Source organism: Sceloporus occidentalis, unplaced genomic scaffold (assembly GCF_023333645.1).
Source record: "Sceloporus occidentalis isolate IW3139 unplaced genomic scaffold, rSceOcc1.0.p SCAF_3, whole genome shotgun sequence".
NCBI lineage: Eukaryota > Metazoa > Chordata > Lepidosauria > Squamata > Phrynosomatidae > Sceloporus > Sceloporus occidentalis.
The window spans coordinates 5,134,252-5,157,169 of record NW_028316983.1 but is presented as its reverse complement, the minus strand read 5'-3'; the positions used below and the strand labels follow the sequence as shown (position 1 = coordinate 5,157,169).

General features: G+C 43.5%; 1 protein-coding gene across 1 annotated transcript; it reads right to left on the bottom strand.

Annotated features, from left to right (window-relative positions):
* Positions 1-10,250: 10,250 nt before the first annotated feature.
* On the bottom strand, positions 10,251-18,490 carry SRXN1 (sulfiredoxin 1). The gene is made up of 2 exons (XM_089518448.1): positions 18,214-18,490; positions 10,251-11,842 (listed from the first exon to the last, which is right to left on the bottom strand). Exons 1-2 carry the CDS (start codon positions 18,430-18,432, stop codon positions 11,639-11,641), a joined length of 423 nt encoding a protein of 140 aa, XP_089374574.1. The 5' UTR covers positions 18,433-18,490; the 3' UTR covers positions 10,251-11,638.
* Positions 18,491-22,918: the final 4,428 nt, after the last annotated feature.

Below are 22,918 nucleotides of genomic sequence, written 5' to 3'. Positions count from 1 at the left end.
GAATACTGTGTTCCGTTCTGGGCACCACAGTTTTGGAAGGACACTGACAAGCTGGGAGGTGTCCAGAGGAGGGCAACCAAGATGGTAACCAAGATGGTCTGTAAGCCAAGTTCTATAAGGAATCATTGGGCACCTGGCTATGTTTAGCTTGGTGGAAAGAAGACTGAGAAGTGACAGGATGACTATCTTGAAATACTTGAAGAGCTGTAGAAAAGGGAGCAACCAATTTTCTGCTAATTCAGAGGGAAGGACCCAAGATAACAGATCTATACTACATGAAACCAGTTTCTAACAATTAAGAATAATTTCCTGATGATAATTGTTGTTTAATGGTGGAATAGACAAAAGTTCATGCGAAAGGGATCTAGGGGGTCATTCCCACTATGAAAAGCTCCGAATCCTGATTCAAGCTACATGCCAATAGTTCCCTCTGGAAATCAATCCTGATCCACATTTGATCAATTCCATGGGGAAAACATGGGGCAAATGCCAAAATCCCGGGGTATTTTGGTAGCCATTTTATAGAGGTTCTTTTGGGTAGAATCGACTCTGACATGGTTCCAACAAGTGGGAACACCAGATCAGAATCGAGTCTTTTAGAGGGGGGAGGGGACAAATAGCAGAGGGATGTGTGTCATCCATCCCCAGAGATATCACACACCCCCAGTGCCACCTTTTGGGGTCCTTTTTTAAAATAAAACTAAAATAAAACTAATCGCAAAATTGATAGATTGGCAAAGCAACTACTGTACTTGCAGAGACAAGTAGCTGCTAAGCCATTCTACCAATTTTGCGTTTAGTTTTATTTTTTGTTAAAAAAAACAGTCTCCCCCATCCTCATCTTCCTCCCGGCTCCCTTCCCTGGTGTCTGCGCTCCCTCCACCTGGCCTTGCCTCCATCCTCCTCCTCTCCGTTTGGTGGTCCTTCAGGCAGGGGATGGATGGATGGAGGGAGGGACCGAGAGAGTTGGTGGCAGGCGCTGTCTTTGCCTTCCGGGGTGCCTCCTCCTCTTCCTACCCACTGTGCCACCGACCTCTGGCCCGGTGCCCACAGAGCAATGTACCTGTTGGTGTGCTGCTGCCACCGGAGCACATCCAGGGCCGAGAGGTCCTTCCCCAGAAGAGCTGGCACCACACGTTCTTTGGAGCAGCAAGAGAGGCCCAGCCCAGCAGAGATGGAGGAAGGACTCCCTGCCCAAGCCTCAAGTCCCGAGGACATCCAGGGTTCGAATCCTTGCTGAGCCACCCACCTCCCTTGGGCAAGTCACAATCTCTCAGCCTCAGGGCAAACCTCTGACCCAACCAGGAAAGGGGCCAAGGCAAGTGCGGAGACTGGGGAAGGGGCCATGGGCAGGCCGGGGAGCAGGTGCAAACAAATAGGGATGAAGGTCCGTGCCAAAAAACCAGCAATTCCAAAAGGTCCCCATTCATAGTGTGAATTAGGGACCTTTTGGAATCGATTGGCATAGCGGAGCAGAGCCAGATCGGGACTCAGATTTTCCAGTAAGTGGGAATGAGGCCTAAGAGTCCTAGTAGACCACAAGTTGAACATGAGTCAACGGTTGATGCTGCAGCTAAAAAAGTCAATAAGATCCTAGGCTGAATCAATAGGAATGTAGTGTCTAGATTGAGGGAAGAAATAGTGCCACTCTATTCTGCTTTGGTCAAGCCTTGCCTGAAATATTATGTCCAGTTTTGGGCACAGCAATACAAGAAGGATGTGGACAAGCTGCAGCATGTCCAGAGGAGGGCGACCAAAATGGTGAAAGGTCTGGAAACCAATAAACCCTCTAAGGAGTGTCTTAGGGAGCTCCCAAGTCCTCATTAACTATGTCTGTGAAGTGGTACTGAGTGGACTTTCACCTGAGGTTGGTACTTATCACACAACTTTGTATCCATCCTGCTACCATCTTGCATTCCATTGTTCCGTTCCATTCCATACCACATTGCATTTACAGTGGACCCTTGGTATCTGCTGGGGTTTGGCCCAAGGACCCTCCCGTGGATACCACAATCTGTGGATGCTCGTCCCATTAAATACAATGGCATAATGAAATGGTATAGAATGGCAAAATCAAGGTTCGCTCTTTGGAATTTATATATATATATATTTGTTATTTTCAAGCCGTTGATGCTTGAATCTGCGGATAAAGAATCCATGGATATATAGGGCCAAATTTTTTTCTTTACTTGATTTTCAGGCAGCATTCTTCCTCACCTAAGTTTTGCAAGACTATGGGTTATGCATTAAGAAGACTACCACCATCTTCCAATTGCAGTTGGAGCAATTTGGGGGTGCTTTTTCACCTCTCCCTTTGGAAAGAAAAGGCTGGAGAACTTCAGAGATGTCCTGGGAAGGTCTGGGAGGGCTACAGAACAGAAACTGGCAACCACTTTGCTCATATTTGCCCTGGAATCTTCCACCTGCCTTACATTGTCTACTGCCAGAACCAGTCTGCCACTCCTGTTCTTGCGGGCAAAGAGAAGAGCACAGTCTCTAATCCTTCTCCTGGCTCTCTGTATCCACCAGAGATAGGATGCCTTCTGAATTCTCCCAGTAACTTTTCTGGGGCTGGCTGACAGCTAGCTGCTTGCTCCGTCTGTCCCAAGAAGAAACCTGGAAAGCATTACACGGCTGCTTTTGGAGGAAGTCTCTGCAAGTTCCGGACCTCACGATGCTGGTGAGGCATGCAAGATTAAGAAAGAAGGGGGTTTCTCATAAAGGCCCTTTGTTCCTCCGCTGGAACAAATGGATTGGAGGCAGCTGAGGTCGTTTGTCAGTCTGTGTTACGAGGAGCCACTGCGGGTCAGGATGAGAGAAAATGGGCTAAGGGACAGGTGGGCAGATGGGTGGGCATTAGAGGGAGCAAATAAGAGATATATAGCACCTGTCACAGGTCCCCCTCCTGCCCTTGCGGATATCCGGTGCGCCTGCTTAATTAGAACATCATGCCCTCCCAACACCAAGAGTGAGAAAATGGACACACTATTCAACTGTGGAATACCCATCTGGATGTTGTAGTCATGACAGCTATAGTTGTCCTTCCATACCCACTGATTCCTTATCAATGGATTCCACCATCCATGGCTTGAAAATATTCCCAAAAACTATAAATTCCAAGAAGCAAGCCTTAATATTTGCCATTTTATATAAGGGGACACCATTTCATTACATTCTTTTGTTATGCTATTGTATTGAATGGGACCTGAGCATCCATGGCTTTTGGTATCCAGGGGGATCCTGGAACTGATACCAAGGGGCCTACTGTACTTACCTGAAGAGTATTGAAAAGTGTTGGGCAATTTAAGTTTCTTAAGGCTTCAGTTTTTGTTCAGGAAACAAACTATTTAAATATCTTCCAACTCTATGATTCAATGATTCTAAGTCATGCTCTCTCAGGCTCAGGGGAAGGCCATGGCAAGCCTCCTCTGAACAAATCATGTCAAGAAACCCCCATGATAGGGTCACCTTAGGGTCACCATAAATTGGAAAGGACTTGAAGGTGCACAACAACACACCTGCTAGAGATTAGCATCCAATTTGCAGAGTAACATAAAGCATGCTTCAGTCTGATGCTGCTTCTCTGAGAACTGAAATTGACTAAAAAACAAAACAAAAACCCAAACAAGACAGTTAGCTTGTAATTAACAAAAAGTTTACTAAGGGCTTGAATCTCCATATGCAGGGAGAAGTCTACATCCTAACTAGCTAATGAGTAGATCAGAGAAATGAAGAAAGCTTTAGGTTTCATCATTTTTCCAACGCAGGAGAAAGGAGATGGTGGTTGGAGAGGGAGAGAAGAATCTCTTTGTGTGAGAATAACTTCCTAAAAGCAAGTGACCTGAATCACATGGTTTGTTTACTGGGTTACAAAGGTATTTATTACCATGTAATCCTTAGGCAAGTCACACCTTCTCAGCCTCAGGGGCTTTGCAATGGCAAAACCCTTCTGAAGAAACTTGCCAAGAAAATCCCATGGTCTAAGGATCACCATAAGTCAGAAATGACTTGAAGGCCTTGCAATCTGTTTGAGCATGCAGGATACAGAACTATATGCCTGATTTAATCCACTTACTTATACTGAAATAGGAAAATTATTTTGCTGTTATTACAGCCTTATTTTCCACTGAAGAAGATTTTAGTCGAAACAGGTTTGTATATTTTTATACTTTTCATTTTGTATGTTCTTTGGAAGTTCGTATACTTCTTATTTTCCATGCACTTGGATGTATTTATACTTTTAACTTTGAACATTATCACACTTCTGCGCACTTCTCCCGTTCATGTCCCGTGCGCTAACAGTAATGGTCACTCCTTGTCATTTATGCATTCTGGCACAGCGTATTGCTTTGTCTACACTCTGTTTATCTGGATGCCAGGAAATTGCTGTTACTGCATCACTTGAATATTTTAGATATTAAAACTTTCTTATGTGTTACTCAGTGAACACTTTTTCCTAGACTTTTCTGTCTGCCATACTGTTTAGTTTTTGGTTTAGGCCAACACTTTGTTGTCTTGGAGGCACACAACAAAAGCAACAAATGTACGTAGCTGGGAAGGTATATGACTGTACCCTTTTGTCAGGGCTGTCTGTCTTATTGTTGTTTTACTTGGTGAACCACCATGTACACCGATTCTATATACATAAATGGTGGAGTGGGGGGGGGGGGAGAGGAAGAGAAAAAGAAAGAATTGTTATTGTTTGGAAAAGTGGCTCCTCTGGACAACAGCTCCCAGAATCCCCAGTGGCCATGCTGGCTGGGAGAACTGTAGAAGCTGTCTCTAGAAGAGTCATGTTTTCCCCAAGATCTGATACCTGTTCATGCCTTCAGAGCATCCCCAGATGTGTTGTTTTCTATACTGGAGAGCTGCCAAAGCCCTGGCAAATGATCACAAAGGTTTTTGTACCTAAGAAGACTATGCAAGCTGATGCATTCTCCTTGCTGACCAAAGGGTTTGTCTGCTTTTTGGGGCTGCATTGGGGGGGGGGGATCAATGGGGGAGAGTGCATCTGCTTCAAGAATCCCAGTGGAGACCCTTCCCCTGTCCTCAGGCACTGCAAGAGGAAACTTTTTAGCACGCCACAGTAGTTCTTTGGACAGATTTATCATTCTTCAGGGAGCTGCTGTCCAGGGTCTTTTCCTCCAGGCCAAGGGGGAGGCTTTGAAGCCTCTGCTGTCGAAGGGAAGGAGTCCCCTCCTTCTCTTCCGCTCTGGCAACTGCTTAAGGGAAGTTCGCTCACAGGAGCCTTCTGGCACATGGCTGGGCCTCAGGGTTCATTCCTCTGCTGCAACAATTATAAAAACCATAGTACCGTAGTGGAAGGAGCCACAAAAGCCATCTAGACAAACTCCCTGCCATGCAGGAATACACAATGACAGTTTGCCCATGCAACCTCTGTTTAAAGACCTCCAGGGAAGGAGAGTCCACCACCCTCCAAGGTAGCCAATTCCGATGCAAAACAGCTCTTATAGTCAAGGTGGAATTTCATTTCTTGTCATTTGAGCCACTTGGTTCACGTTCTGTCCGTAACTGCTCTATATTCAGTCTTGCTACAGTGGGCCCTTGGGATCCATTGGGGTTTGGTTCAAAGACACCTCTTGGATACCAAAATCCATGGATGTTCAAGTCCCATTACTATATATATATATGTATATATATTCAAGCCATAGATGGTTGAATCCATGGGAAAAGAATCCGTAGATACAGAGGACTGACTGTATGTATTTATGAGTGTGGCTCCATTGCCACAACCATAAACATCCCCCAAATTCCACCATAAACTCCAGAGAGCCGCTTGAAGTGATGGAAGTCTGTTCTGTTGTCAATAGGGGTGCAGCAGGATGACATTTCAGTCTCACAGTTTGCAAGGAGCAGAAGCAAGATCTCTCTTGCAGTTCTTGGTCACACTGTAGATCACTAGTGCAAGGGGGATGGAAGCATCATCCTGCTGCACTCTGAGCATCAACAGAACAAACCTCCATCACTTAGAACATCTATTCGCTCTTAAATGCATCTGAAGTAGATTGAAGTCTATAAAAGCTCCTGCTGCCAACTTCTTTCTTTCAGTTAGTCTCAAGGTCTCTCTACATACTGGCTGTTAAGGTAGGTTTTGGGAGTCAGGCCAGGAGATGATACTCAGTTATGCATTCATTACTAAGTCAGTGATGTAGCATCTCAGCCGTAGTCGTCGTCGTCATCATCATCATCATCATCATCTGCCTTTCCCCCATTTGGGACTTAAGGTGGCTTACTACAGTTAAAACAGACTGAGGCTCCATCTGCACTGCAGAAATAATGCAGTTTGACACCTCTTTAACTGCCATAGCTCAATGCTATGGAATCCTGGGATTTGTAGTTTGGTATGCCAATATCTCACAAGACTACAGTTCACAGAATTCCATAGCACTGGGTCATGGCAGTTGAAAGTTGTGTCAAACTGCATTATTACTGCAGTGCAGATGAAGCCATAGTTTAAAATTCACAGCATGCAAAAGTTAAAAAGCAACTAAATAACCAAAAAATTTAAAGTCAGTTATAAACAAAAGACTATAAAAAAAAACAAGTAAAAAGCCAGCACATAAAAGGAATACAAGGATCTTCATTTACCTGCAGAAAAGACCGCAAGGAAGGTGTCAGCAAACTCTCTACATCATGCTGACCGTCTGCTAGGGACTCATTGCACAGGATATGAGGAGCAAATTTAGGATTTCTGGTACTTCAGTTGAGACAGAAGCAGTCTGGATCTTAAAGAAAGCATCATTTTGTGTTGCTAATGGAATTTAAATTTTATTTCCAGGGCTTTTAAGACTCTTTGTCTCCCAGAACCCATATGGCCAGAAGGAATGGACTCTGCTTATATGGGTATCTCTCCATATCATTTTAACTGAGAACATTTGGACAAAACGTAGGCCTGTGACTCTAAGAAGTTTATCAGACTCAAAGTTTTGGACCCTCAATTGCGCTAAGGAAGTGCAAAGAACGTTGCGAAATGACTTTTTCGCGCGAAGTCTTACCACATTGCTTGCTTTTCCGTCATTCCCCCATAACGTTATGTTAGCGCTACAATTGCACGAAAGTTGCAATGTGTGTGATGCGAAACCATGCATAGCGGAACTTTTTACTACACCAGCGCCTTCCTTTTGTCTTTCGCATTTCGCATCAACATATTTGCGCATGCCCTTTGGAGGCTTTGGTGGCATCGTGACCTTTGTGCTTCCGGGGGAGCGAGGGGGTTCCCCCCCCAGGGTCCTATTTAGCGGAGGGGAGGGGGAGAAGGAAAGAGCCGAAGGAAAAGGGGGAATCTGGATGCAACAGGTGACAGAAGGCAAAAGGGCAAATCAGGGTGGCTTTTGGACTGCAAATGCAGTATTTTTCCCCATTATTTTTATTATTAAATATATACACCCCTGTCTTTATTTTTATTTATTTTTTCATTATTTTTATTATTAAATATATACAAAATGAGCGCATATTTTGTTGTGTTTTTTGCTGAGGAATATATATATGTGTGTGTGTGTGTGTGTGTGTGTGTGTGTGTGTGTGTGTATGCCCTTTGCAACAGTATCCCTTTGCTGGAAGTCAGCTAATAAAAGTGAAAGGGAACAATAATAGGGCACTGTTTTCCTTGGAGAATCCATGCTAAAATGCGAATGTTACAATCGAATGTTACATTTGTTGCTTTTGTCAATTAGGCAATTGGCAAAACGATACATGCTTTTGCAAGGAATTCAGGGACAGCTCTGAATTGCTTTTAAAAGTCATAAAATAACGCATGACAATCGCATCCTTTTCTGGCATTTACGGTGACGAATTTATTACTATGCCCAAATGCCCAAAAAGGGGAGGAATGACGCTAAAACTACGGGAGCATTGCGCAACGGGCTCCCATATAAATAAATGGTGTCTGGAAGAACATTGCGCTTTCACGTTATTGCGCAACATTGGTGACGCTAACATTGCGCGATAGGCATGAAAAATCACCAAAAACTCGCGTCTGATAAACTCCTAACATTGCCATATTTGTCTTTCTCCTGTATGGGTTTTTAACACCTTTGCCTGATAAAGAAGCCCATGAAGCTCTGAAAACTTGCATCATGTATTTTGGGCGTTGTGGTTGGTCCAATAAAGGTATCGTTGTTTTGAGGATTCTGGATATTCTTGTGCTTTGGTAGAAAAACGTTGCCATCTGCTGGCGTTTTCGTTAAATGCAGCTGATGCTTTCTTCTAGATAGGCTGGTATTCCTGTATATATCCATGTACAAGTCAAGAAATTTAAATTAAAAATGGATCCCCAAAAACCTGAGTCGGCTTATCCATGGGTCAATGAAACTCTTACACAAAAAGGAACCATCCGCGGGAGAAAGGCAAGAGTTGATCTGTCCTGGAAGCACTGACGCCTCCTTGATTCTCTCATCCATACAGCTTTCAGTGGATTTATTGATTATGCCTACCAGAATTTTGTAAATCCTTTGGCATTCTTTTCCTTTGCTTCATCCTTGAGAGTCTTTGTTACATACCCCTAAATTTTACTCTCAACTTATTCACGGGTCATATCAAAATCCATAATTTTGTTCCCAAAACCTGCCCTTGACTTATATGTGAGGTCGACTTATATAAGATTCTCATATTAATTTATAGCTCAGGAAAATAAGAGTTGGGCCAGTGTCTCCACAGCTTTAACAATAATCCTTTCCTCTGCCTCCCTATAGAAGATTAAAATGGAGCCTCCTTTGTTGTCAGTCAAATTCACTTCCGCTTTCGTCAAAGGTGACATATCCTACAATCATTGGCCAACCGAATGGGTTCTTCCCCCCTCCTTTTAAAAAAAATAGTGGTGGCAGTGTGCGCATATTCTGTCAACTTGTCAAATTTAAAAACCTCCACGTGTGTGTGTGTGTGTGTGTTGTGTGTATTTGGGTCATTGCAAATTATGGCAACCCTAAAACAACCCCATCCTGGGGTTTTCTTGGCAAGATTGGTTCCGAGGAGATTTGCCATTGCCTTTCCCCAGAGGCTGAGAGAGTGTGACTCCCCCAAAGTCATGGGTTTCCACAGCCTTCCAGCCTCCCCTTTGCTTCCAGCCCAGTATTTCCTCCTCTTTGGAACCTCTTCCCTTCCCTTCCCTTCCCTTCCCTTCCCTTCCCTTCCCTTCCCTTCAAGCCCAATGCCACCCCCGAAGCCCTTGCCTCCCCTGCATACCATCCTCTTCCCGTCACAACAACAACAATAATAATAGTAATACCTCACCTCAGAATGCCATCTCTGCATCATCTTTGCTTTCCCTCCGATTGCCACCCCAGAATGCCTTACATACACATATACATATGTAACAAAAGGATTCACACATAATTTGCCAAATTTAAAAGGAAACACATTTGCATATTCTGTCACACACACACACACACACAATAATTTTAAAAAATGCCACTTGCAAAGTGAGGTGCCGGCAGCAAGGAAACAAAAGGGAAATGTAGCACAAGAAGACGCATTCTATCAACCTGTAGAACAAGCATTCGCATAGTCTGTCAAAAATAAAGAGAGAGAGAAAGCTGCCCGCAAGAGGGAGGCATGTTCGCCCTCTGCCCTCCTCTGACCTAAACCCTTCCCCTGAAATTAATCCGATCATGACCAGGGCCAAGTTCACATTTGCTGGCACCCGGTTTTTCTCAAAAGATACAGGTAAAACTCCACTTTCAAAAGACCTGTGCCAAGGGGGATTTGCCCCTGAACAGGTGTGCAAAGCTCAATTTGAGTGTAAAAAGACTGGCGCCAATATAAACTTTTAATCCGGTTTCCAAACCAGGGTAAAAGGTAGTCTGAATGGCCCCTAATTTTAATATATTTCCCTGGACTTCATTCCACTTCATCAGATCTGTCAGGAGAGATGGGAAATGTGTGGCCTTCCATAAATTCTTGGATTACAAGCCCCATGATCCCACACCATTCAATATGCTGACCAGGGTTGATGGGATGTGCAGTCCAACAGATAATCATACATTCTGACTTTTGGGTTAAAACCTATGGAAACTATTACTATAAGTAGGGAGGAAACCAACAGCCTTCTGCCTCCTTCTCCATTTCTTTGTTTGCCTAATTCAAAAATGAGCAACGTTAACTGAGGATTGAATATTTTATTAGTTTATTATTTTCCTCCCATTGCATTTCACAGCTGAAGACTCATAAGGCAGCAAAGAACATTCTAATGGAATAAACACTGCAGCATGAGATATATATATATATATATATATATATATATATATATAGTTTTGTGCAGCTTTTTATTATTCTTTGACAAAACAATCAAAGTAAAAATAAAACAAAGTTAATTAAAATAGCCTTTATAGCATAAAACATTTCAAAAGATTACAAAAATCAAGAATGCATAGTCAGAAAAAAGGGGAGAAGTGACCCGAGATAAACTGGAGCTCTTTGCAGCCACCAGACAGTTCATTAGAAATCTGTTGTCTGGCTGCATCCACACTGCAAAAATAATCTGGTTGGGCACCACTTTAACTGCCATGGCTGAGTGCTATGGAATTCTGGGAATGGTACTGTTGCGGAACCAGAGCTCCGCCACTGATACATCTCCTTGGAGACAGAGCACTGTGGCCACAACCAAGGAGATTCTGCAGAATTTACCTCCTCAGCTGTAGTGTTAACCTTCTGCCATTTATAAGACTCAGAACTACTACTGGACAAAGAGGTAGGTGGGATTATCACACAAGGCTATGGGCATCTGGATGAAACAGAAGACATCCTATACTGTTCTCTATGGGGGACTGAGATGTACAGATGCCTTTCGCTGAGGTTGAGAGAAAGTGACTTTCCCAAGGTTACCCAGTGGGTTTCCATGGTGACGTAGGGACTTGAACCCTGATCTCTAGAGTTGTGGTCCAGTGCTTAAACCTCTACACCACACTGGCTTGGAAGTCTCTACAGACCCTGAAAAAAGGCTGTCATGAGGAGAACAAGAAGCAAGGGTGGAGAACCAGCATCTTCCCTTCTGATCTTAGGCTTACAAGAGAGCACCTGAAGTGTGGATAATATCCAAGGTATGCCACCCTCATCTTCCATCTTCCCACATTTCTTCTGCAGCTTTCCTTAGCTGAGCAGGGATTCAAATCCTGGCCTCCAAAGTCCTAATCCAACACCCAAACCACCATATCACAGTGGCTTCATGGTTACATGCCTTCAAGTCAACTCCAATGAATGGCAGCCCTATTCTAAGATTTTCCTGGTTAGATTTCCTCACCGGAGGTTTATCATTGCCTCCCTCTTAGGCTGAGAGAATGTGACCGGCCCAAGGGCACCCAGGGCTTTCTGTGTCTGAGTGGAGATTCAAACCTTGATTTCCTAGAGTCCTAACCCAATACTTTACTATACTGTGCTGGCCCACAATGAACATTATAACTGCTGGCAAATGAATTGTTCTAAGGCTCTAAGTATCCCTTTGTCTCCCAATGCCTCCATGGACAGGAGAGATACAGCAGATAGGAATTCAGCAACTTGAGTCCTCATCATGGAAGGTCCAGAAAAGATGAGCCATCAGCCTCCAAATAAGGGCAAGGTGTCCATCTGGACCAAGGCTGCATTCTCACCACCAATGGTCAGCAGGTGGGTCCTAAGAACATCCCACCTATCGCAGATCAGGCAGGGAGGATCCCAGGTAAGTGCGCAAGTCACTGATGGTAGATCGTATGATTTTCGCTGGGATGGTCTCCTTGTTCAAGCGCGTGTATGCGGCGTAACGATGACACCCTCCGAAGGAGTAGAAATAATCACCCCCTTCACGGCCCTTGATCCAGAGGACATCTATTGGGGGCACCTGATCAGGTTCTTTCTAGAAATGGGAAGGAATAAGAGAAATGGGAGGAGGAGGATAAAAAGATTGCAGATTTAGTTTTCCATGTCACCAAAGCCTAGATGAATCTGTTTCAATGAGCAATTTCCTTCCCTTTCTATATGCCTAGTGGTTCCCAAGGCTATTTTATATATAGATCTACTGGATCTTTTTGTAGACCTCTGGATGAGCTGCAGTAGATCTCTGACACTCTGGAAAGGTTAACAACAGCAGCAACAAAATGATACGCTGCCCACCCACCCACCTTGCCTTAAATTGTATTTCTGAAATGTAGAAAATTTGAAATTTGAAGTCTATGGGCCTCATTCATTTCTGGTCCTGATACAGCTCAGTTGACAAAGTAGATGTGTTCATTACTTCTTTCAAATTTGCTACCAGAGGTAGAAATAACATGGAAAGCATAGAGATAGGTTAGTCATTGCTGTTGTTGCATGCTGTCAAGTTGATTCTCACTTATGACTACCCTAAAATGAACCTATCATAGGGTTTTCTTGGCACGTTTCTTCAGCAGGGTTTTGCCATTGCCATCCCAAAGGGTGCTCAGCAATAGCCATTCTCTTCATCCTGGAGAGAAGTCACAAGTGTGGTGCCACAGGGTTCTGTCCTGGGGCCAGTGCTATTCAACATCTTTATCAATGACCTGGATGAAAGGATAGAGGGAATGCTTATCAAATTTGCAGATGACACTAAATGAGGAGGAGTAGCTAATACCCCAGAGGAGAGGAGCAAAATTCAAGATGACCTGAATAGATTAGAAAGCTGGGCTAAAGCTAACAAAATAAATTTCAGCACGGAGAAATGTATGGTACTGCACTTAGGGCGGAAAAATGAAAAGCATACATACAGGTTGGGGGACACCTGGCTTAACATGACTACATGTAAAAAGGATCTAGGAGTCCAAGTAGACCACAAGTTGAACATGAGTCAACAGTGTGATGCAGCAGTTTAAAAGGCCAATGCAATTTTAGGCTGCATCAGTAGAAGTATAGTGTCTAGATCAAGGCAAGTAATAGTGCCACTCTATTCTGCTCTGGTCAGGCCCCACCTGGAATATTGTGTCCAGTTCAGGGCACCACAATTCAAAAAGGACATTGAGAAACTGGAGCGTGTCCAGAGGAGGGTGACTAAAATGGTGAAAGGTCTGGAAACCATGTCCTATAAGGAACAACTTAGGGAGCTGGGGATGTTTAGCATGGAGAAGAGAAGGTTAAGAGGTGATATGATAGCCCTGTTTAAATATTTGAAGGGATGTCATATTGAAGATGGAACAAGCTTGTTTTCTGCTGCTCCAGACACTAGGACCTGGAGCAGTGGATGCAAGCTACGGGAAAAGAGATTCCAGCTCAATATTAGGAGGAACTTCCTGACAGTAAGGGCTGTTTGACAGTGGAACACACTCCTTCGGAGGGCAGTGGAGTCGCCTTCCTTGGAGGTCTTTAAGCAGAGGCTGGATGGGCATCTATGGGGAGTGCTTTGATTGTGAGTTCCTGCATGGCAGAACGAGGCTGGACTGGATGGCCTTGCAGTCTCTTCCAACTCTATGATTCTATGAAAGCAAATTCTTGGGCTCAACATTCATTAACTCAAAGAAGGTATCTCTTAAAACAGGAGCCAAAATCCAAGTTAAAAAACAAAACAAACTTAAGGTGATTCCATAAGCCCAAAGTCAGCCCTGCTGTACTACGAAGTTCCCAGGCAAATCATGATTTTTGCCCAGTACAAAATATTGTTAAACTAGTAGTGGCCTGACAAAGAAAACTGGTTCTTCTGCATCTCTAAGCCCTGGCATGAATGATTATGGGAAAACAGAGAAGGGGTCATAAGGAAATCAGGAAATTAAACGACAAAACAGACAAGAAGAAAATGAAAAGAAAATGGTTTGGAATTTTCATTGCCATGTACATAATCAATTAAAATAATATGGTTTGAATAGGTTTTAAAGTAAGGTGTAATGGCTATGTTCTGAGAATGAACCGAACTGAAGAAATGAGGTCTGTAAAGAAGGGCCATGAAAAGGAAGTCATAAGGAGAGAAGAGCTATGAATTTCAAAGTGTATGGAAACTTGTATAATAATAAATTTATAATAAATAAATTTTATTTGTGTTTCCCCGCCTCTCCCTTTTGGGTCAAAGCGGGGTTACAGGCTATTAAAACCAATACAAACAGTGTCATAGAAATCCAATAAAAATCCAATAATACAAAAATTACAGTAAAACTCTATACAGAATCATACAATCAACCAACATTCATATCTAGGGTAAGGCAGAGAATCAGTGGTGTCCAAAATACAACTTCATTCTTCAGGGAGAAAGGTTTTAAGTCTCTTTTTGAATGTTTCCAGGGGTGTCATGAGACGGAGCTCCTCGGGAAGACTATTCCACATCCGCGGGGCCGCTATAGAGAAGGCCATCTGGGATGTGGACACATATTTGGAAGATGGTGTTTCCAGCAAAATAGTTTATGTTGTTAGGAACACTAATAAAACTAATAATATATATAAAAAGAAATGTGAGGATGGAGTTTTTAAGGGACTTGCAAAAGCTCTCTCGGTCAGCCATGTGTGGGGTGCATGATTCTTTGCATGCATCTGCCTCCTTGGCCTTGTTAAAAATTCAAAATTCTGTTTCGTATTTCTTGTTGTTCTTCCTTAAAAATTAATCTGTTATGAAGTCAAAGGCTTTCATGGATGGCATCCATAGTTTTTTGTTGGTTTTTCGGGCTATGGGGCCATTTGCTAGAAGAGTTCTCTTCTAGAACATGGCCACATAAACCGAAAAACCCACAAAAACCTAATAATCTGTTTATTTACTATATGCCTTAGATCTAGGCTAGCTGGTAGACCATATCTCCCTATATGAGCCTACCTAAACTCTGAGGTCCTCACATGAGGCCCTTTTCTTGCTCCCACCACCTTCACAATTACGGTTGAGGAGGACCTGAGACAGGGCCTTTTTGGTGGCTGCCCCTATGTTCTGAAATTCCCTTCCCAGGAAGGCCAAAATGGCCCCATCATTCCTGCCCTTCTGTTGGCAACAAAGACCTTGTTATCCTGAACAGCTTTTTGAAACAGTTTAAAAAGAACATGCTTTTATGGGAGTACTATATTTGTTTAAACTGAACTGTTTTTAATAGCTTTTAATCTTTTTTTTTGCATGTTTATATTCTTTCAATCCTGTATTGTGAATAGTTTAATCCCCTTTTAATGCTCCCTTTTATATGTTTTTAGCTGTATTGTCCTTGTTTTTAAATTGTAAGCCACCGAAAGTCCATCTATGGGGGAAATGGAGGATACTAATACTAACAATAACAATTTATAACCTTTGGAGTTTATCACCCAAAGGAATTTATCCTGTGAATATCCCAGAAAAATCACGTAATTACGAGAAACGATTTCACACAACTTTGCACAAAACCTGCCATTTAAGTGGTCACAAAGAAGAATTAACACACATCTTCTTACTTTTGGGTTTTCAGTGACAACACATTTCCAATATTACTTTATTTGCGCAACTGCATGTGATAATCATTCGTGCAATTACTCGCCATTTTTGCTTTATTTGCGGGATGCTTCAAATGTGCCTTAAGCTCTCTTTAATACCAAAATTAGCCCCAGTGTGATAAACTCCTTCGTCTCCTTCATACTAGCAGAAAACAACAGAGACATGTAACAATTACTAAGAAGAGTCAAAGTGCAAAGGCAGGCTTACTGTGGATCATTAAGAAAACAAGTAGGACTACTGGACTAAGAAACTGGGGTTCGAATCCTTGTTGGACCATGGAAACTCACAGGGTGACCTTTGGCAAGTCACACTCTTGGTCTCAAAGGTAATGGCAAACCTCCCCTGAGTAAATCTTGCCAAGAAAACCCGGTGACAGGACAGAAACAACTTGAAGGCAAAGAGCAAGAAGAGCCAGCCCTTGAAGGGACAAGGGTTCCATCCCCAGATAAGAGGCATTTTTATCACTGTTGGAATATGTATTTCCCATTTTTTATTGTTTTGCTTGCCATTGTTGCTCTTGTTCATTTTGTATCTGTATTTGTTATGGATACTTTGCTGTATATGTTGCTACCTTTTAACAAAAAGAGATAAAATATTTTTTATATTACTTTTTGCTTTTTTGTCTTTTCAGTCTTACTGTTTCAAAAATAATAAGGGTCTGGCAACCCTAATTTCTCAATTCATAGCAGTTAAAGTGGAACAACAGCACTAAAATGGTGCAGTGTGATACTGTCCTATGACTCTGGGGACCAGGGTTTGAATTCTGGTTCTGCCAGGGGAAAAACCCCATTGGCTGATCCTGGGCAAGTCACTCTCTCTCAGTCACAGGGAAAGGCAATGGCACACCTCCTCTGAACAACTCTTGTCCAAAGAACCCCATGCTAGGGTCCTCTTAGGGTCCCCATAAGTTGCAAAGGACTTGAAGGAACCCAACACACACACATAAGGTGACCCTATCATAGGAGTTTCTATGCAAGATTTGTTTTGGGGGGGGGGGGGGGTGGTAGTCCTTTGCTTTCCTCTTTAGGCTGAGAGAGTGTGACTCATCCAAAGTCCCTCAGTGGGTTTCCATGGCTGAGGAGGGATTCAAACCCCGGTCTCCAGAGTCGCAGTTTGAGGTCCAAAACACACTGCTGAAATAATCCAGTTTGAGACCACTTTAACAGCCCTGGCTCAGTGCTAGGGAATCCTGGGAATTTAGGTGGGTTACAGACTGCCGAAAAGCGGCGGCCTGCCCCTGCCCCTTTCCCCACCGGATTGGGGCGTCAGTGACCAGAGCGGCAGCCGCTGAGGCCCCGATCCGCCGCTTTCCAGGCTGCGGGGAAGCGGCAAAAGGCCCCTTTCCAGCAGCCTGGAAAAGGGTGTCCTTGGGGCTTCAAGCCCCAAGGACACCCCACAGCGGCGGGGAGAAGGAGGGCTTGGCCCCTTTCTCCTCTGCGTCGCTGGGCGCAGCCGTCTGAAGGCTGCGCCCAGCGACACAAACGGCAAAAGGAGCTCCATTTCAGAGCTCCTTTTGCGGCCGGGGAAGGGGCGTACTATGCGCCCTGGCACGGTGTGACGATGTCACGTCTGCGCCGCCCCGTATAGAGGCGGCGAGGTCATGACGTCGTAATGGCAGTGGCCGTGTAGAACGGCCGCTGCCATTTTGTGCGCGCTCCGCGCGTGCTAGGGTTGGTGGCATCCGGAAAGGACGCCCCTTTCTAACCCTAGCACGCGCGGAGCACACACTTTTAGGCCTGGTTGTAACAGGCCTTAGTTTGATTGTGGCCCTAGGACTATCTGACAGAGAAGGCTAAATGTCCAACAAAACTACAAGCCAGGGCAGTTAAAGCCGTCTCAGACTGGATTATTCTGCAGTGTGTTTTGGACCACGCAAGAACAGCCATGCAAGAATTATTATTATTATTATTATTATTATTATTATTATTATTATTCTATTTATTTATATCCAGCCTTCCTCCTGGTATAGGGACTTAAAGCAGATAACAAAATTTAAAACAGTCTAAGTATAAAACAGAATGAAAAATATAAAGTTTTTAAAAACCATTAAACAAATTTAAAAGATTAAAAACATTACATTGTTAAAATTTAAAACTTTTTTTTTAAAAAAGCCTCTCGTATAACCCTATAAGAAGTGTGTGTGTGTGTGTGTGTGTGTGTGTGTGTATCTATAAGAAGTAGCCCCTGATGAAATTTCTCCTCCTTTCCAAATTCCCAGGAAAGGCAGAGGTGCCCTCTCCAGTTGTAAATGTGGCAACCTGAAAAGAAGTGGGCCAAACTCTACCTGGATGGTGTTTATAGTAACAATAACAATTTATAACCTTTGGAGTTTATCACACAAAGGAGATCAGGCACTTCTCCCATGAATATCCCATAAAATTCACATCATTGTGCGTAATAATTTCACATGATGTTGCACAAAACCCACCATTAAAGTGGTCACAAAGATGCATTAATGCACATTTTTTTCCTTTCAGGATTTCAGCAACAATGCATTACTGATATCACTTTATTTGTGCCATTGCGTGTGATCATCATTCGCGCAATCACCAGTAATTTCTGCTTCATTTGTGGGGGGCTTGATATGCTCTTTAATCTCTCTTTAATGCCGAAATCAGCCCCAGTGTGATCAACTCTGAAGGGTTAATATTATTTGGCTTGAGACCTGATTCAGCAAGACAAGAGAAGAAAACCCCCATCAAGCGATCACTCAATTGGAAGTCACATACTTTTTATGTTATCTTTCTATTTTACTTTTGTTGTTGTTGTTGTTGTTGCTGTTGTAATATCGTGTTTGTATGTGTGTTTTGTGTATTTTAAAACATATATATATTAAAAACAAACTGTACCTGGATGGTGCCCATCAGGCTCTCCACCTTCTCCTGGTCCAGGACTGGAGGGATGGGTCTGATGATGACTTTTAAGGGCACCTCATGGACCATGGAGACATTGGCAGAGTGGATGCTGGGTCTGATGCCTCCATCCTCTTCCATGGCAACTTTCTCAGATGACAGCCTCTGTCTCTCTGCACAAATCCGCCACCATCCACTTCTCACTCTGCCCCACATGCCCTCCTTGGCTGCATCCACATGTATAGTAAGCCAAGCACATTCAGCCTGGCACCAGATCCTCCCATGCTAGGGATGCAAGGAGAGTCAGAGGAAAAGAAGGACAGGACTGAAGCCTTTCCAAGAGGCTTTCTCCTCTTGCTTGAGCTCCAAGGACCCCCAAGATGAGTGCTTTGGGTTGCAGAGAAGCAAAGGACCCCTTAAAGAGGCAAAGGCAAGACCCTTAGGATTGTAAAATGGACCTTTCCCCCCATGCAAAGGAATGGAAGGAGCCGGAGTTGCACAACTGCCAGCACTCATGTGCAAAAATGGGCTTTCCTGGGCTGGCCTTGGCTTTTTTCCATCTCCGCCTCTTCTTGCTGAATCACTCCGAGTCAGCAGGAAAAGCTATGCCAAAAGGCGTGGGGAAGAAGCCAAGCTAACAAACTACACCTCCCAGGATTCCCTAGCATGGAGCCAGGATAGTTCAAGCAGTGTCAACATTGCATTGCTTCTCAGTTTGGAAGCAGCCTCAGGCTGCATCTCTGCATTGCAGAAATGATGCACTTTGACACCACTGTATCTGCCCTGCCTCAGTGCTATGGATTTCTGGGATTTGTAGCTTATTGTGAGAGAGTGAGCCATCTCTGGCAGAGAGCTCTGGGGCCTCAGCAAACTACAGATTCCAGGATTTCATAGCATGAAACCATGACAGTTAAATTGCATTGCTTTTGCAGTATGGCAGCAGCCTCAGGCTGCATCTCTGCCCTGCAGAACTGATGCACTTTGACACCACTGTATCTGCCCTGGCTCTGTGCTAGAGAGTCCTGGGATTTGTAGCTTGCCTTTGTGAGAGATTGAGCCTTCTCTGGAACAGAGATCTGAAGGCATGATAAAGTACTGATCCCAGAATTCCATAGGACAGTTAAAGTGGTGTCAAACTGTATTGATTCTGCAGTGTGGCAGCAGCCTGAGGCTCTGCATGCACTGCAGAACTGATGCACTTTGACACCAGTGTATCTGCCCTGGCTCCATGCTAGGGAATCCTGGGACTTGTAGCTTTGTGAGAGATTGAGTCATCTCTGGCAGAGAGCCCTGGGACCACAGCAAACTACAAATCCCAGAATTCCATGTCATAGAACAATTAAATTGTATCCATTCTGCAATGTGGCAGCAGCCTGACGCTGCATCTGCACTGAAGAAAAGATGCACTTTGACACCACTGTATCTGCCCTGGCTCCATGCTAGGGAATTCTGCGATTTGTAGCTTTGTGAGAGATTTAGCTTTCTCTGACAGAGAAGGACAAAAACTACAAATCACAAGATTCCATAGAATAAAGCCATGACAGTTAAAGCAGTGTCAAATTGCATTATTTCTGCAGTGTGGAAGCAGCCACATCTTTTTTCCCTCCATGACTGTATTCCTGGCATGTGAAAACGGAACTGCAGAGTTACAACACTATGATTCCACCTTGGATGGGTCCACAGTGCAGAATGAAAGCAGTTTAATACCATTTTAACCATCCTGTGGAACCCTGTGATTTGTAGTTTGTTGAGGTATTCAGGCTTTTCTGTCAAAGAGCTCTGGTGCCTCATCGTGGTGGTGGTGGTGGTGTGCCTTCAAGTAATTTCTGACTTTTGGAGACCCTAAGGTGATCTGTCATGGGGTTTTCTTGGTGAAATTTATTCAGAGGGGCATTGCCTTTCCCTTCCTCTGAAGCTGAGAGAGTGTGACTTGCCCAAGGTCACCCAGTAGGTTTCCATGGTCAAACCAAGATTTGAACTCTGGTCTCCAGAGTCACACTGAAATCACAGTCCTTAAAGGTCCTGCACACTCTACACAACCAGTTTGACACCACTTTAAGTGCTGTAGCTCCATCCTAGGGGATCCTGGGATTTGTAGTTTTACAAAGTCTTTACCCTTCTTTGCCAATGAATGCTGATGGATCACAAAACTACAAATCCAAGAATTCTGTAGGATGGAACCTTGGCAGTTAAAGTGGTGTCAAACTGCTTTATTTCAACAGTGTAGCTGGACCCTGAGATTATGGCCACCAATCCTGGGTCATAAAAATTCCTCCCCTTACTCCATAACTGCATTTTATTTTTTTCCAATGCGCCTTTCCCCCATCTATGAGGTTTAAGGTTTCTTAATATTTCCCTTCTGCCACTGTTTGTATATGCTTTGCTATTTTAATTTTAAAAGCATTAAGTAGGCAAATGTCACATTCTAACTGCCCACTTTTGCAACGAAAATGATTGAGGTTAAGCATACATGGCCAGCCCCTTTTGTAAGATCAGACTCTTCCAGTTTTCTTTCCTTTTGCACAGAGAATTATTGCTAATCAGAACGTTACTCATCTAAAGTTTTTCACTGTTAGTTGAGAGCTCCAGCTAAATATTGAAGCAGCTTAGGCTTCAAAATATCTTCCAGTGAATAGCACATAACTTCTTATAATGACTGTGTACATTCTTAGATGGAGGGCTTGGATGTATTGGTGGCTATTGAAACTTCATGTTCAATCTTGCATCAATAGCTAAATGAAATGCTCATCTTCAGAACTAGTGCGCCATTGGATATATGATGTGCCTTCAAGTCACCTGTTGATTTATGGCGACTCCATGAATTTCACAGGGTTTTGTTAGGCAAGGAATGCTCAGAGGTGGTTTTGCCAGTTCCTTTCTCTGAAATATGGCCCACAGCAGTCTCTTATCCAAGTACTAACTGGGGCTGACCCTGCTTAGTTTCCAAGATCAGACAGGATCTGTTGCCTTTTAAGGTCTTTAGGGCTGGGCACCATTGCATGCCAGTTGCAAATACCAGTTCAAGTGCAGAGGAGGGGAGCAAGAGTGACTGCTATACAGTGGGCCCTTGGTATCTGCTGGGGTTTGATTCCAGGATTCACCCATGGATACCAAAACCTGTGGATGCTCAAGTCCCATTATGGGGCTTGAATATGTGTGAGCCTCCATTTTTGCGGGCAGGTCTGGGACAGATCCCCCGCAAAAATGGAGGGCCAACTGTATGTATGTGTGTGTATATATATTCAAGCCATCGTTGGTGAATCTGTGGATGCAAAATCCATGGCTGCAGAGGACCAACATGTACAGGCTGGCCTCAGCTGACAAAACCTCTGACAAAGAAACCCCTTTGACAAAATCTTCCATCACCCACCCAGCCCTATTTTCCTCCTCATCCTTTGCCTTGCTGGAGCATTTTTAGTGGCATCAGCTTTGGGAAGATGGTGAAGGAGGACTGGAGAAACACAGACTTTCAGCATTGGGTTGTGTGGAGTAAAGTGTGAATTTGAATTTAACTGCTAATGCTTTTAAAGCTAAAATGTGCCAGTCTTTTTGGTCCTATAGTTCTGTTCTGCCCAACCCAAGGATGCACCTCTTGAGGACTGCTATGAAATTGAATTTGGCCTTTAAGCTAACAGACATTACTCACCTGATACTACATGAATCAGCTTTCCATCACAGCTAGTCGGCCTTTGATATCAACTCAATATTAAAATATTGAGACATGGGTTTTCTTTGTCAAAAAGGGGAAAGGTACAACTTATCAGGGCTGCAGGATTTTGCAGTCTTCGGGGTTGCCAAGTGAAAAATAGGACAGGGCTGCTGTCCCTTTAATGGTTGTATGGGAGAGAGAATTTCAGCAGGTGGGACTTATGGACAAGCAACACCTGCTGAAATTTTCTCTGCTGCACAACTGTTAAAGGGACAGGAGTCCTGTCCTGTTTTTCACTTCACAATGTTAGCTCCTTTTTAAGAACAGTGAAGAAAATGTTGGAGACCTGTTCTCTTGGTCAGGGCCGAATTATCATAAGCAGTTCTCCTGTCCCCTTGGGGCTTTACTACATTACACTGTTATATGACGATGATTCCACTTTAACTGTGATGGTGCCATCTCCTGAAATCCTGGGATTTGTAGTTTTAGAATTCCCAGCCAGGGAGCTCTAGCACCTCAGCAAACTACAAACTCCAGGATCCCCTGGGTGCAAATATGGCAGTTAACATGTTACAAGTTGAGTCTCTCTTATCTGGAATGCTTGGGACTAGAAGTGTTTTGGATTCTGGATTATTTTCAAATTTTGGAATACTTGCGCGCATATATATATATATATATATATAATGAGATATCTTGGAGATGAGACTTGAGTCTAAACACAAAATTTGTTTGTTTTGTACGTACTGTGTATACATAGCCTGAAGGTAATTTTATACACAATATTTTTAATAATTTTGAGCATGAAATTAAGTTTGTGTACACTAAACCATCAGAAAATGTCACTCATGGTCTCAGCCATCCATGTGGACAATTTTGGATTTTGGAATATTTTGGACCTAACCTGTATAACTATTTTAATGTGAAAGCCTCCTTGAGTTGACTTGTGTCGGTCTTTTGACTGCAAAATGTTCAGGTCTTAGCTTGTCCCATATTCCCCTGCCCCATTCAACCACAAGTGACACAGCTGTGTAGCGGAAAAAAGGCCCTTTATTA

Bases quoted from the DNA above. Each gene is read 5' to 3' on its own strand.
- SRXN1 (XM_089518448.1), bottom strand. From the start codon at position 18,432: ATGTGGGGCAGAGTGAGAAGTGGATGGTGGCGGATTTGTGCAGAGAGA. The intron at 11,843-18,213 runs GTACAGTTTGTT...TCCCATTTCTAG, and splicing joins GCCTGATGGGCACCATCCAG to AAAGAACCTGATCAGGTGCC.